At 47.1% G+C, this 15,996-nt stretch overlaps 4 protein-coding genes and 1 non-coding gene across 5 annotated transcripts; 2 read left to right on the top strand and 3 right to left on the bottom strand.

The window, feature by feature from the left end:
• Window positions 1–1,726: 1,726 nt before the first annotated feature.
• F4822DRAFT_424547 (pyridoxamine 5'-phosphate oxidase) lies at window positions 1,727–2,555 on the bottom strand (the record flags this gene model as incomplete). The annotated part of the gene is made up of 2 exons (XM_051460168.1): window positions 1,727–2,445; window positions 2,516–2,555. The coding sequence occupies 2 exons, from the start codon at window positions 2,553–2,555 to the stop codon at window positions 1,727–1,729; spliced, it is 759 nt and encodes a 252-aa protein (XP_051319853.1).
• Window positions 2,556–3,078: 523 nt separating this feature from the next.
• Window positions 3,079–3,150, bottom strand: F4822DRAFT_t6. The gene has a single exon. It is a non-coding gene; the product is annotated as a tRNA-Gln (tRNA).
• Window positions 3,151–3,166: 16 nt separating this feature from the next.
• F4822DRAFT_386994 (deoxyhypusine hydroxylase) lies at window positions 3,167–4,868 on the top strand. The gene is made up of 2 exons (XM_051456765.1): window positions 3,167–4,041; window positions 4,116–4,868. Exons 1-2 carry the CDS (start codon window positions 3,569–3,571, stop codon window positions 4,630–4,632), a joined length of 990 nt encoding a protein of 329 aa, XP_051319852.1. The 5' UTR covers window positions 3,167–3,568; the 3' UTR covers window positions 4,633–4,868.
• An 822-nt stretch (window positions 4,869–5,690) lies between these two features.
• Window positions 5,691–12,541, top strand: F4822DRAFT_386992 (ARM repeat-containing protein; the record flags this gene model as incomplete). The annotated part of the gene is made up of 3 exons (XM_051456764.1): window positions 5,691–6,224; window positions 6,367–6,547; window positions 6,654–12,541. Coding segments are annotated over exons 1-3 (5,771 nt in total), but the record flags the coding sequence as incomplete, so codon positions are not given.
• Window positions 12,542–15,782, bottom strand: F4822DRAFT_386990 (uncharacterized protein). The gene is made up of 3 exons (XM_051456763.1): window positions 15,169–15,782; window positions 14,459–15,007; window positions 12,542–14,388 (listed from the first exon to the last, which is right to left on the bottom strand). The coding sequence occupies exons 1-3, from the start codon at window positions 15,478–15,480 to the stop codon at window positions 13,033–13,035; spliced, it is 2,217 nt and encodes a 738-aa protein (XP_051319850.1). The 5' UTR covers window positions 15,481–15,782; the 3' UTR covers window positions 12,542–13,032.
• Window positions 15,783–15,996: the final 214 nt, after the last annotated feature.

The raw sequence follows: 15,996 nt of genomic DNA, 5'->3' as shown, positions 1-15,996 counted from the left end.
CCTGGGTTCCCGTGGGGTTACACGGCAGCCGCCCTGTGATCTGTTATTTTACTACTCGATTCTTCAGTAAGATCCGCCGTACTCATCCTAGCTTCTGCCGACAGGGAATGTGATCATCAATTTGATGCCTCGGATTCGTCGAAGACTAATACATCAGTTTGCCAACGGTAAAACACACGTGCATGGGATTTAACAATCCCCATCCGACCTATGAATCTTGTCGATGCTGGAGGTGCATCTGGCCTACATCAAATGACACAAGCAAATACTTCGTTCTACGATGTTTTGATGAATATTGAGGAGCGGCGTTTTAATAATTTGAACCGTGTTCAATAATAAGCTGGCCATGTAAGCCTTTGAAACTATAGAGGACCCCCCAAGGAACAAATTAGGTGTGAACTGGGGAACAGATAACAAATAATGTCAAAAATAATACCCATACATAACGAAATATTGCTTCTTTTCATAAAGCGGCATATTCATTCAAATCCGGTTAGAGATTCTGGCTTAGCTCCAAGTCAGATGCTAGGAGTACGTAATCCGCCATAGCAGTAGAAAGGCTGTTTCACAATCTTCAAATGGAGTAGAGAGAGTAGAGAGTAGAGAGTAGAGAGACCTTTACCTGAAGGCTTCGAACGAAGCACAGCCAATGGCTCAATTGAAAGACTAGTTCATAAGGAAGACACTGCATAGATGACGTAGTCCATTTAGGCCAAGCTTCAAATCCCACGGCTATGTCTTTTATTGATTTGCTTGGGAACTCCGTACATGTCTGGCTTCTAATGACGACTCCTGATAGGCTTAATACCTGATCTCCTTGCTTTCTTGATCCCGCGTTAATTAATAGGAACACAGCTGCCGGCGATCGACGATCGATTACCGCCCTTAATAGGGGATAGGCTGCATTGACCAAGACACGCCACCTGTAGCGGAGAAGAGGATAACCGAAAGGTCGGTCCAAGGAGCCTCAAATTGTTAGAATGGATACTATCGGTTGATTAATAATGAATTCGACCATGCCTGATCGTGGAATTGGAAGTTTTAGATGTAATGAATGCAAGAACTATTGGTTCGAGGTATATGCAGAATGCTAAAAGTGTAGATGGCTACAGGGGACCCAGCGCTTCTTGCTTGGTGGCGGCCTTGTTGGAACTGTAGCAGCTTTGTTCTTCTAGTGGCGACGGTTTATTACTATTTCATAGCACGGCCCTGGCTTGAATGTCAATAGATAAAAGTCGAGTAAAAACAAGCATAAAATATGATATATAGCCTGATGGAGGACGCCGAAAAGATCATTAAAATGAAGCCCGTATGGAGCTCGCGAATACCCTCTGGATTTGTGGGTGTGATGAGGATATTTAAACTGGAGAGGAGGGGAGGGCGTAGGCCATGGATTATAAGAAGCATCTGGATGAAATAGGGTATTCCCGATACAAGTGGCTGCTTGGGGGCGTTTCTAGTCAGTATTTGTGATATGGCGTTCATTGGTGGAATATGTACCTAAGGCTTTCTTTTTGTCTTATCAAGGGGATACCATACGGGAGGTGGGGGCCATACCTGGGTAGGTATCTTTGGGATGTGGCTGCTATTTTAATTAATTGTTGATGAGTAAGAGGATTGTCGGGTAAGAGACGGCAGATGTGTAAAAACAAGAGAATAATATAGGTGGGTTAATTTGGAACTGATGATCTGCGCGTGACTTGTCTAAGATTGGCCCACGGTAAACCTATGGACTGAGTCTCTCGAGAGTCCAATCCTGCACGCCGTCCTTCGTGGATGTTTTCTTGTCGTAGACAAATCGATCATGCAGTCGGCTTTGCCGTCCTTGCCAAAATTCCACAGATTCAGGTATGATCCTCAAACCACCCCAGAAGTCCGGCACGGGGATAATGTCTTCTCCCGCAAACCGTGTCTCAGTCTCTTCGACCCACTTGTCTAGCATCTTTCGCCCGTCGTCGTCTTCTCTGTCGGTTCCATCTCCGGACGGCTTTAAGACCTGACTCTGGCGACTGGACCAAGCACCAATCCGACTACCACGGACTCTCGTATCGAAGTATGTCTGGCTCTCCTCGTGGGAAAGCCTGCTCGCTCGACCCTCGACCCTTACTTGCCGTTCAAGTTCTTCCCACCAGAAGGTAAGGCTAGCCCACGAATTTGTGGCGAGATCCTGAGATTTCTTACTTGTCCCGAAATTGCTATATATAACAAAACCTTGGGTATCTAACTCCTTTAAATAAACCATACGGGAAGATACACGACCGGAGGGTAATGATGCGGTAGAGAGGCAGCATGTCTCGGGATGGGTAACTCGGCCTGAGCGCTGTGCCGAAGCAAACCATTTATGAAACTGACGGATAGGTGAATTTGGATCAAGGTCCGAGCGAGTTAGGACACCCTTAGTGAATTGTTCAGCCTGTCCGTGGGCTTCCTTGCCTGCCGGTGCGACTGGGTTGAATGAATTAAATCAGCATTTGACCCTTTTCATCGTCAATCTAGATGAGGCGGCGCCACATACATATGAGTTTATTGTCCACATTGGCGGAATGTAAAGCCATTCTGCATGTCCTAGTCAAAAAGCGGGAGAAGTTCAAGGGCATGAATAACTATAGATTATTGTATTCTCGATGCTAAAATTTTAGATTAAGACGAAGATGAATGAGTGGACATGGGAATCGAGTCACGTTATACTCGTGAGAGGAGACTTGATTATAAAAGATACGTAGGTACTTTAGAGATTATAGTTGCGGGATTCGCCTTTTAGTGAACTTAAAGCACTTCTATGATGTACCGAGTTATAGTACATACATATACGTGCATCAACATAGGTATGAGGGAGTACCTACTTCGATACATATGTACATGTTGGCTTTTCAAGTCGCGCCTTCTAGTCAACATTGAATGGTTATGCCGAATAGGTACCAAGGTACATAATGTCGATGATTAATCCCATTGATTCTTTCACTCCGGATTATAGTTATTTTGGGTTGATGGGGAAGGCAACCCCTCCAAGAGATTGGAAAGAACAAGAAAAAAGGAAAACAATTTCCTGCGATGCAAAACAAACACGGGCAAAAATCTAGGTCTCCCTGGGAATCGAACCCAGATTGGCGGAATCAGAATCCGCAGTGCTAGCCATTACACCAGGAAACCAATCATTTCGGATAGTCAAATGTAAAAAAACTGAACCTATATATTAGAGCTTGACTCACTTAAAAGCCTGACGTATCTTGATGATCGGTACTTCGATACTTTTACTGTGTGGTACGGATAATTTTTTTCCTTCTCTTTCAGGGATCATGGAGGGGTTACTTGCGTTATCGTGCGGCGCTAGATGAGGTACTTAAGAAACTTAGGTGCGTCAGTAGCAAACTTTAGGGAATCGTTGCCCAAAAATTCCCTATTAGGTGCCTACCTAGGTAGGTTGTTAGATAAACTTTCAATTTTCAAATCTATTATCTTAGGCACCCGCCCGATTTAATACCGCCTTGACATACAAATCCGCCTCTTCATATATCTAGCAATCCCGGGGTTATTGCGCAATTCGGAACTCGTGTTAACCCTGCCCGCCATGGCATCCGATGCAGACAGTACAGCGACTATCGCAAGCCTTCGCGAGTCCCTCTGCTCCGAAGTTACCCCACTACCCGTCCGATTCCGCGCCCTTTTCTCTCTCAAACATCTTGCGCGCCACGAGACGGGCGACAACGCTCTTGCTGCAATTGACGCCATCGCAGCCGCTTTTACATCGCCATCGGCGCTCCTTAAGCATGAATTGGCTTATTGTCTCGGCCAGTCGGCTAATATGGCTGCCGTTCCCTACCTCCAGAAGGTTTTAGCGGATCTGCAAGAAGATCCCATGTGTCGACATGAGGCCGCTGAGGCTTTGGGCGCTTTGGGTGATTCTGGAAATTTGGATATTCTACGTGAGTTTAGAGATCGCGAGGGAGAAGATGTCGTCATCAAGGAAACCTGCGAAATCGCTATCGACAGAATCGACTGGGAGAATTCAGCACAACGAAAGGCTGAGAAGCTACGTCAAAGGTATGCATATCGCAATCATCGGGAATCCATTTGTATACGCCAAGTCAATATCTCTTCTAACTATGAGAATATAGCGACTTTGCTTCGGTAGATCCGGCTCCTCCGATGCCTAATTCCGACTCCGAGCAGACGGTGGATGACTTGGAGAAGACCTTAATGGATGTAAACCAACCTCTCTTTCTCAGATACCGCGCAATGTTTGCGCTCCGTGATCTTGCATCTCCCCCAGACCTTCCAACTGCGGTCCCTGCTGTCCTTGCCTTAGCTAAGGGTTTCGCCGATCCGTCGGCTCTTTTCCGTCACGAGATCGCTTTTGTTTTTGGCCAACTCTCCCATCCGGCTTCAATCCCGGCTCTAACGTCTGCGCTGAGCAATCTCGAGGAAGCTAGCATGGTGCGACACGAAGCGGCCGAGGCACTCGGGAGCCTCGGTGAGGAAGAAGGGGTCGAGGAGACGCTGAAGCAATTTCTTCACGACCACGAGAAGGTTGTACGCGACAGCATCATTGTAGCCTTAGACATGGCGGATTATGAACAATCGAATCAGGCAGAGTATGCCCTAATCCCGGAGGCCCCAAAGGTAGCGGCATAGATGGTAGCATGGGATTGGCGTTACACTTAGGGTTGGTGAGGGATACCAAAAATTTATGCGCTTGATTTTTAATTCGCACGACTTTGTCTTGGGTTCACCGTCACATTGGGGATATAAAAATCTACGGGGTAGCTTTCTGTTGAGAATTCCTTAATTGTTGGTATTCCATCTAGATCGAGATTCTCAGATTAGTCGCACCCAATGAGATAAATGATAATAGAGAAAGAAATAACGTACTTATGACCGCATTCACACATATAGAAAATTGTACTGCCTTCGTCGGCGCTACGTAATTGCACTGCTGTATATCTAACTTCTGTACGCCCGCACTTTTCGCATGTTTCGTTGATGACGGCTTCGGTCTGTACGTTGTGACGTTTGACGGATTGGACGATAGAAAGTTTTTGGCGAAGTAACGAAGGGAAATCCGAGGGCTTGCTTTCGGTTATAGTGGTCTTTGATGCTGTATCTATTGGGAGATCACCTTCATGTTAGTAAATTTTATGGAGTGGTATGTGTAGGAGGATAGGATAGATATGTTGATAATATCGTTGTGTTGTTATGACGAACCTCTGTTTTCAGCACCGCAGCACTCGCAATTCAGAATGTTTTTTACGTTGCCTTTTGACGCGGGGAGGAGATTCCCACAGTCGGTACAGAAGACCAAAGAACCGATGGCTGCCATAGTTAGGTTTTGTGAGGACCTCGGGAATTGATGGTTTGTGTGTGCAATGCTTTTTTCTTTCTTTCTTGGAAGAGAAAAGACTGCGATCTTGATGTTGCGCTGAATTCCTCGCCAAGAATAAATCTTCAATGCAATCTTTAAATGTTGAAGCTACTGTTATCGATAAACCTGCGTACCTGGATACGGTACCTAGGTACTTACAGTACATGCAAGTACTTACATGCACGTATTGTACGTGGGATGTGCGATTGTAAGTACATATGTACATCATGTATGTGGTTAGATCGAACACAACGCAACGCGGACCCCCGGTTTTGGGCAAGCGTGAATCCACTTCTACAAACGGGTCAATCAAATTACCTAAAGCTTCTTGAGTTGCGCAAGGCTAGCTGTCAGGCTGTTCCTGTTTAATATCTACACATGTATATTGCACTTCCCGATTCCTATAGCTCCTTCTCGAGAATATCGCCTGCCTGCCTACCTACGTGTGGAGCTATTCGTTATGTACCTGTAGCTCTTTCCTGTACCGTTGCTTTTGTTATTAGTCTCAAGTTTCGAGTCGATCTCGTCTCGTCATACTACGTATGGCACGATTCACGCTCCCGTTCCATTCCTCACCGACCAGGTGAATTGCCATGAGGTACCATATCGAATTCGGCGCGGCCAGAATTTTGTATGCAGCTTGATCGCTGTGATTATAAAGAGGGGGGAAATACTGCTACGGCAACAGCGACCATGGCGAACCATCAGTCTAGTAATCAAAATGGCGTCGCGCCTCATTTCGACCAACAAGCCTATCCAAGGCCTGGCCAAGGTGTCTATCAATCTCAAGATACCTCGAAACCATTCACTCTGAACGAGGCCCTTCCCTATACCCCGTTCACATCGGTCTTTCCTTTTGAGCCTGGTGAGTTGGCACCCTAGTCGTTCCTTCCAGTTAACCCATCGCTACTGCTTTTTCTATGCGATATCTAGACACTTTTAATTTCCCCCCCTCCTCTTCGTTTTCGCATGACCTGAACCTAATGAAAACTTTAAAAACCTTCTAGATATCATTAGCAATCCTACTATCGGCTCTGGGCCTCTCGCACCGTCACTTGCGAGCTTCGTTTCTAGAGAGGATTACGATGCGCTGAATAAGGAAGCCGAGACCTCTGGCCACTCTAAGCGTGTTGAGGGAAGCCTTGAGTTTGTGCAACATCTTCTTAAGGCTGAAAAAATCACAAAATTGTATGTGCTTCTATTTGTAATATGTTGGCGATGAGGAAATGATAGAAATACCGAGGAAGCCAGATTCTCGGTTACGCGCAACGAGAGCTAACAGCAATCATGATAGCCAATTTAAGAACATGCCGAAAACCACAATACCGACCAACAAGCTACCGAAAAACCTTGCTGATGGGATCCCACCGTTTGCGAGGATGATATATGACAATACGGCTGTGTCCTTCCGTCATCCCACTGCCGACGCTTCCAACGCCTCGACACCAAATGGCCACGGCGTGTCACCTCGGATCGCGAAGAGATCCTCACCCAAAGCTCGCAGACAGGAGACACCTAAGATTGTCAAGCATAACCCCGCTACTACAAACATGCAAGCAGTTGCTCACAACAATTCCCGTATAGAGATCCATCTTCCTACAAGAAAGGAGCTAGACGCTGCTACATCTTTATACACACCAACAAGACCTCTCGCTTCGTCACCTTCTCCGGCAACCCAAGCTCAGTCTCAGACAGTCTCACCCGCGGACCTAATGGTGGCACCTAGAACACCTGTTGTACCTCCTTCACATATTGGACAAGTGCCTCTTCCACCAATCACCAAGGTGGAACCTGACGTACCACAGTCGATAGAGGCTGTGTCGCCGAAGGTGGAGGCAATAGAGTCTCTGAAGCAAGTCCCCTCGTTAACAGACCAAGCCCAACACGCACGTTCGTCAACAACTTCTAGGCAGGGTATCATTAGGGTTGAACTACCTGCTGCGAGCTTTAACAAAGACGAGTTTGCTGTAGTTCCCAATTCACCTGACACTCCGACGCACTTGTCCACAAAAAGGAAAGGTGTTCCTCACGATGAACTGGACGATCCTCTGGGTGGAGAGCTCAACCAGCGCGAGCTCGCCAATGCTGCCTTTACGGACCTGCGCAGATGTATTCAAGAGATATTTACTGCCGAGGACCGCTTATCGAGTGAACATGGCGCTGCGTCGCATCTGGTCACATGGACGAATGAGCAGGAACCTACCATGACAATAGCTGCCCATGATAAAGCCCAGAGACAGATAACTAGAGCGATTGACCTTGGGTGTTTCCGCCAAGCGCCCCTAGACGACCTCCTTCGCATTCAAAATTTGAGCGAAGGATCTTTAAAGCATGCTGACACGCTAGATTTCAAGATAGACGAGTCGTGGGGCGAGACTGAAGTTGGATTTTGGGTTCAGCAACTCCTATTCATTGAAATGGGCCTTAAAGCTGCTCGTACATCACTCCGTATTATGTGCGGTGGACGAGAGGAGAAGCAGCTATACTCCGAGGACCTCATTCAACAAGGGTTGAACCTATTCAGAAATGTTATTAGTGACATTATTATTCCCACGGCTGAGTTGCGAAGCACTGGGTCTACAAGCAATTTATTTCGGCATCTGGCGACATACAAGAAGCCCATTGGCACTCTTTTCACAACCTGTCAAAAGGTCTTCTCCTTGATGTCCGACCTAATAGCCGGGATCGACCTTTCTGAAACTGTCGTACACACTCTCGAGTACGTAGCTTCGCGTCTCATATTCGTAGAGAACGCCCATACAGAGAAGGATTCGGTCGTTGGTGTGCAGAAGTTTGATGCGCTCCGCCTAGTTGCTATGAACGTTCTATCGCAGATATTCTTGATGAATCCTTCACAAAGAGAAGGTATCTTCAATGAGATCTTAACATCACTTGAGAAGTTGCCTATTGGCAAGCAAAGTGCGAGGCAGTTCAAGCTGTCTGAAGGCAAAAGTATCCAACCTGTATCGGCTCTGATTATGCGATTGATACAAGCAAGTGGTGGAAAGGTAGATGATCGCAAAGAGAAAACTCGTGGCCGAATGATGCAAACCATAGCAGAGGATGACGAAAATGGCGCTTTTGCTTCCACCAATGATACTCATGGAAAAGGGGACGTTACTTACACGGTTAGAACAGAGGAATCCGCTGCGATTCAACACTCGACAACGATTCAAGAGCTACAAGCTCTTGGGAAGACGCTTTCTGATGGTGCTTGCCGCAACGCTACTTACGTTGTGAACTTCATAGTAAAGCGAGCATTAAAGTCGACTAAGTCTGGGGATACACCGTATCGCAATTTGCTAGATTTGTTCATCGAAGATTTCACCACATGCCTCGATTCGCCAGACTGGCCTGCGGCAGAGCTACTTCTTCGACTGACAATGTACATAATGTTCCAACAGGTGGATGGCGACAAGAATGCGGCACCCGCAAGAAATATGGCCTTGGAACTTCTTGGTGTTATGGCCGCGGCCATTTCAAAACTACGATATCATGTCCGGAAGACCGCTTCCAATTTTGAGGGCAGCGATCCGGATGAGCTCGGCCGGTGGTTGGCCGACCTAACCTTGAATGTTCTTGAGGGGAACATGTCCATGGACAAGGCAGTCAGCTGGTTAGGACCGTATCGCGTGGTTCTGGAGTATCTGCAAGATCGCTTAGGCGACGATCCCTATCTTAAAGGCGCTATCTCATACCTCATAACAGATTGGGGGGTACAGGTCAGCACTGGATACGACGCGGTTGGGGTGGAGGAGTCAGAAGAGCGTGATTCCGAGTTCGGAAGGATCGCGTTTCGTCTTCGCAATATGATTGAGGATCCGAAATGGCTATCGCGAGAGTATAGCTTCAAGTCGGTTGTCTCCAGCCATGCTAGGCTCTCCTACTCGATCATTCTACTGCGGTCGAGTTTCTGTGCGTCGTTCAAGAATATCCTGAATATTCTTATGGGGTCAATGACTACCGATCAGGCGACGGTGCGTAGTCGAAGTCTCAAGAGTATCAATCTTGTGCTTGACACGGACCCAGCCATTCTTGATGGCGAGAGTGTCTTCATACAATTGATCCTTCAATGCTCTAGTGACTCCTCGCCTCAAGTACGCGATTCGGCATTGGGCCTTATTGGAAAATGCATGAACATGCGGCCTAAGTTAGAAGAGAAAATGACACCCACTGTCATTCAGAGGTTCACCGATACTGGGATAGGTGTGAGAAAAAGAGCAATGAAATTAGCTAAGGATATCTACCTTGGCAACGATAGTAAAGCAGTTCGGAGTACTATTGCAAACGGGCTCCTGCTCAGGACGCAGGATCCGGATGAGGGTGTGCGAGAACTTGCCAGACAGATGATAGAGGAAGTCTGGATCTCTCCATTCTACAAAGAGGACGATTCAGTCGCGTTCAAGCAATCTTTGACTGACCACGTTACTCTCATGGTTCAGACAGTTAAGTATGGGAATACTGCGCACGTCCTCGATAAGGTTTTCCAAACAATACTTTCACCCGAGTCCAAGCTTGCCGAAGCTAACTCTAGGGTTTGCACAAGACTTGTTGCTAACTTAGTCGACCTGATCGGCAACCCCGAATCCGACGATCCATCAATACCGTCTAGCAGGGACGCATTTCAAGTTCTCTCGATATTCGCAAAAGCCGATCCCAAGCTATTCACTTTCGAACAGATCCGGCAGTTAGAGCCTCATATTGCTAGCGTCGGCACAAGCGAGGATCTCGCAGTTTCAAGAGCCGTTGTCGTCATATATCGTCGTGTGCTCCCGCGGGTATCCAGCGTACACTCGAAGTTCCTTGCCGATGTCCGGAAAGTTCTGATGCCTGCTGCCTCAAAAGTTACGAGAGCACTTCTTGACGATGTCGTTGCCTGCCTTTGGATCATCAGCGAGCTTCTTCAGACGTCCGAGCCTCTTGCACGTTTAGTTATATCATGCCTCAAAGGTATCCAGTCAATGAGTGGGAAAGTTCAGCTCGACCAGACGAAGATCAGGAAGTTTGATCGGTACTCTCTAATCACCGGAATGATCGGGAAGCACTGCAATTTAGACAGTCATGCGGAACGTTTCAAGTCTGAACTTAACCTCCCGAAATGGAAGGACTCTGTCTCAAAACTTATGGTGGATATTCTAGTCCCTTTCGCGAGTCCTTCCCAACCCGTCGATGCAAGGCGGCCAGCACTGGATGCCATTGGTCTCATCTGTCAATCCAATCCTAGGAATTACGTTGCCGCTAACGTCTACACGACATTCCAATTTGCATTTGACGAGCGCAAACCAGTCTTGGAATCAATGGTCCTCCGATCCTTTAGGGAGTTTCTTCTAGTAGAGGAGCAGCGATCCGAACAAGCGGCATCATCAACAGGCAACGGCAAGGAAACCGTTAAGAAAGACTTGAAGGTAATGGGTAGTACCAGCTTCGACGATGTTGCGAGCGCAACCACTCAACGGTTTCTCAAGGATATCACTCGTATTACACTATCCGCCCAGGATGAACACGCCTTTCTAGCCATGGAAGTGTTGGCAAGTATAAATCGACAGGGTCTAGTGCATCCAAAAGAGACCGGTGTTACTCTCATTACGCTTGAGACCTGCCCAGTGCCTAGAATTTCGGAGCTCGCATATCATGAACACAGAGCGCTTCATGAGAAATACGAGAGCGTACTCGAGAGGGAATATGTGAAAGCCGTACAGTCGGCTTTCCAATATCAACGAGACGTTGTTAAAGACCTACGAGGTGCAACCGAATATCAGCACACTTTCACATCCAAGCTACATCTCCTCATTGAAGTACTAAAGATCAGCAAGTCGAAGAACCGTGTTAAATTCCTCGAAAAGCTTGTTGGACAAGTTGACTTCGATCCCGCTAAGTTACCGGTCGATGAGACGCTGTCCTCGCTTGTCGAATTTTCTCGCTTCATCATCGAAAATCTTGCTTTCTTTGAATTTATTACGACTGGCGAGCTGCAAACTACAATTACTGGGATGGAGAAGATTGTGACGGGGACGGGGTCGGCTATAGCCCAGACCATTGAGTCCGAGATTTTCCACGTACGGATGGAACCGATCTCTGCTTCCCAGCAGCCAATTGGTGCCGAGATGCCACCCATGGCGCCCGCACCTCCCCCTATAGACCATAGTCGGCTTCGCCAGTTGGCAGCCGGATCAACTATTCTCCTTGCTCTTTGGGAGGTGCGCACTTACCTGCGTCGGTTGTACGGATTAAGTTCTACCCGACGCGAGAACCATAAAGGCAAAGGCGCCTCGAAAGATCTAACCAAGACTCCAGTTAAAATCCAGGGAGTCACTGGAGATAAATTCTGGGACGACATCTCTAGAATCATGTCTGCGCTGGATACGCCAGAGCAAATGATGGAACAGTGCCGTGCGTTTGTAGAACTCTTGAACGTCGATAATGAAGTCAAGGTTCCAGACGAGGACGAGGAGTTTGATCTTGAGGAAGACCCGGCGTCTCCAGACGCTGAAGGCGAGGAAGACATGGGCGAACCTGATCCCCGCGGTCGTAAGAGAAAGGCAGGAGGTGCTCCTGGTGGACGGAAGAAGCGAGCACGATCTAACTCGAAACCCAGGGGTCGAGGTCGGCCCAGGAAGCAGAGTACAGAGGCCATAGAGACGGAATATGATGACTAAGGTAGACGACGATCCAGAGTAGGCCCGATCAAGATCGACCGGCGTCGGTATCTTTTCATAGTACACACCCAAATTCGGTCCTGTGCATTTCCCTTCGTTGTTATGCGAGAATACCGAATATGGGTAACTCCAAATGCACGCATGGCGATGGAGAAATGGTTGCTTTACATCAACTGCATGGCGTGGTAGAGCTGACATTTACGAGCATGAAACCGGCGTTTACGAAAGGAAAAAAGGGAGAAAGGCGAATGAGGTACCCGGAAATTTGGAGGTGTGTGTTATTTACTCGACAAGGGGGGGCAATGATGATGAACCGGGACTGGCTGTTCGGACTTTGCTTTTTTTACAATGATACCTTGGTCTACTTTCTGTGAAACCTAGAATAGGTTTTTGTGGCGGGTAGCTATCGCTTTTGTGTGTTAGATAAGTACCTAATACCTAGGTATCTAACTCCGCAACACTTGTGGATGTGAAAAGTCCGAAAATGAAAACATCGGCTACTAATCACCAAATCAAGGCTTCCCCTCTACGATGGTGATGGCGAGTAATGTGTGCAATTGTGTGACCCTAGCTAGGAGGCAGGTACATACCTATGTACCTAGGTATATATAGATACATATGTACTGGCCAACTGAAAAAGAAATAATAATAGTCACAGCTGATATGTAGGCCCCGCTCACGACGATAATAGCGACGCCATCTAGCAATCCAATCCGAATCACGTAGTATTAACCTCCCGATATGATATCGTAAATCTTTACCACGCGATATGCCCCCAATCCTTTCCAAATGAAATATATCCAAACCCTCTGTGTCATTTCATCGTAGCTCATTCTCTTGTTCCAAACAAATAGCGGGAAAATATCAGACCGCATATGCACGTAGATCGCATTTTATCCATCCCATCGCTACATTCGCGCATATATCTAATCCCCTAAGTAGATATATTCCCCTCGTGAAACTCCTGTTACTTGTTGACACAGCAAGCGCCCAGAACCTTCCCATATATGGCCAACTCTAAGGTCCCTCAACGTGAGACCAGGCTTCATCGTCTGTCGTATCACTTTCTTCATATTCGAGAAACTCGATATCATCGTCTAGGGTAGCCGTAGACGCCGCCGTAACGACCGAGTCTATAGACATGGCATCGTTCCCTCCTACAGATTCCCGATCGGACACATCAGGTATGGTACTAGCCCCTACATTAGAAGGCACAGCCGCCATTGATCGTCCAGCAGTTAGGGTAATGGTGCTAGCCCCACTCGGCGTTCGATCAGATGTCTCGCTAATACTCGAGACGTCCGTTCCAACTGTAGCGCCGCTATGGTAGGCTGGGCCAGGGCCGATCGGTCCCAGATCCGCATCCGGCACGAGCGGATCAAATACGCCACCTGTTTCATCGTTTAAGCCATCCGCCCAAAGCGGAAGGTATACAAACTCATCCTCGGATAGTGATAGAACTAGGTGATTCGTTCGAGTAAGAGGGGTTTCCAGAGCGCATTTTGTCCATTTCAGATACATATTATCCAAAGAGGCGGCGAGTTCTTCACGAAATTCCGGGAGATGGAATCGGAGATCTGCAGAATTAAAACTGCCCGTCTCGAAGTGTATATATGCGATTGCTTCGCTTAATCGGAAATTGTAAGTCTGAACGTATTCACTCAGAAACCGATCCGTATAATAAGGCTCTGTATATTGTTGAGGATATGCTGCTAAATTCTCCCAGAAATGCGGTTTTAGCAGATGTTGCGCATCGGAGAACTCGCGATACAGCACTATAATCTCAGCCCAGTTGTTGTGAGGAACGTAGCATTTGCGGTCACGATCGAAATCCACACGTTGCTCAATCGTTGGATCGGATTCCATCGCCTCGTGCAAAAGTAGGTCTTTGTACTCTAACAGCTTCGTAGAGAGAATTATGAAGGCGCTAAAGAGTTGATTTAACTTGGTAGCACGACAAGATTTCGCTTCCGAGTCAGGAATGTTTGAAATGGTAATGCGTAGAATCTCGCCGACCGCGACAAATTTTCGGTACTCCACTAATTCGACCATATCATAGAATTTATCGGATTTCATCACATCGAACGTGTACTGGATGCGATCGGCGAATTTGTGTGTGGCATACTGGACAACAGTCTGTAAATCGTCAGGGAGGTCAACACGAGGGCGACCGAATACCGTATGACGAGGACTTCGCGCTGGAAATCGAACAGCAAGCGTATCGAGGGTCTTCTCAGCTACAAGAATTCGAAAAGCAGCTCGAGTAACGTTGGGTAGTTTCAACGTCCAGGCAACTTTGAATGCGGCTTCGGTATTGATATCAATGAACTCGGTGTTGGGCTCCGTCATGAACCAAGTGTACACAGAATCTGCCTATTAAGTTGAGTAGCCAGGTTAGTTATCAATACTCGCGAAACTATACTACAAGATAATATTTACTCACAATGACACGCGAACAATCTAGTATGTTGGCGACTCCAGTGAGTGTGTATACTCGTGGTGCAGAGTTCAAAACCAGATCCTGACCCTCAATGGCTAAGATGAGGCGGATGATATTGGCACGATGGCGAATGGGGCAATAATCATCGATATTTCTGGACTCCGGGGTTTCGATATAGGCTAGGTCGATATTTGGAAGTGGAGCGTCGCGTTTCGTAAGACACCTGGTGGTTTTCTTGCAATCAACGAGGACTGTGCTATGGAATGGGCAATGGTCATCATGACCCGAAACAATGTAAGGTGATATGCCCAATCTTTCCTTGGACGTCCACCAGTCTCGGACGCCCGGTGGTAGGGATAGCTCTATTAGTTGAGCAGCTAGCTCATCTCCCTCAGTAGAAGGTGTTAGGTCGACGACATATCTTTGGGACACTGGTGCCTTGGCTCTTTTTCGGGCGCGAAGTTGCATTTCTGGTGACAATAAACGCTCGAATACCCTTGAACCAGTAGCTAGAAGCTTTTCTGAATTGACACAGAACTGTTTCGGCGTCCACTATGATATATTATGGTCAGCTATGCTTCGAAAACGCCTATTTCCACTCCTACTTCTATAAGTAAATTCCAGATAAAAGTAATGAGGTCGCGCGGAATAAAGGGGAATTACTGATGTGAATGTCGGCTAAGGTGCCTTAAGTATTAACAGAAAAAACGTACCGGATCTCCTTTGCAATCTACATAACCCTGGGGGAATTCCACGATTACCAGCGTATCCCCCGAACGGTATTCGGTATCCACGCGGCGAAGTATACAGATATCTCGATGTTCCCGATACTCAGAATTGTAGCTGTTGTCGTTTGGGTCGGGTTTTTCTTTAAGTAGCTGGCTGATAGCCGCATCAAGCGGAGAGCCTTCTGAGGAAGTAAATTCGGTTGGCCTCGCGGATCGCATAGGCCGAGGACGGTTTGTAGAGATTGACGGGGAGCCCATGGGATTCCATTCTTCCTGGTCCATAGCCTGATCTTCCATTATGGGCGAGAGGGCATCTAAATCGGGATCGAGGCAGCAGGAGAAAGGAGCGATACTGGTTCGTATATCTATGGGGATAAGGAACAATAAGTTATCTAGGTATCAGCAAGATCAGGTTGTGTGTGTTGCGATCGTAAGCTGGTAAAATAAATTAAAATCAAGATTAAAAGCTATGAATATCTAAGAAACGAAAATAGAAGGAGGTGACTGATATCAGGCAACAAAGAGGTAGGTGGGAAATATGAGGCTGTGGTTGCTGCCTTCCCTCTCTTCTCTCTTTTCGTGTAGTTCTTGCATTTGCTGATATAGAGCTAGCTACCTAGGTAACCTTAGAATTAAACAGCCTACGTGACTGCCTGCCCTGCCTGCCTTACATGCAAGCTTCCATAGCCATAAGACACACGGCCGCTAATGTAGGTACTAAATGTACTCAATGTACCAGACACGGGTGGCAAATAACATTTCGACTTGCAGGATAATATGAATTGAGGTTACACCTAGGTACCTAGGCTGCCA

The sequence above is a fragment of the Hypoxylon trugodes genome (assembly GCF_022578975.1).
Source record: "Hypoxylon trugodes strain CBS 135444 unplaced genomic scaffold F4822scaffold_1, whole genome shotgun sequence".
In the NCBI taxonomy this organism is placed as follows: Eukaryota; Fungi; Ascomycota; class Sordariomycetes; order Xylariales; family Hypoxylaceae; genus Hypoxylon; species Hypoxylon trugodes.
Note: the sequence above shows the minus strand (reverse complement) of the source record. Positions and strands in the feature narration are given on the sequence as shown.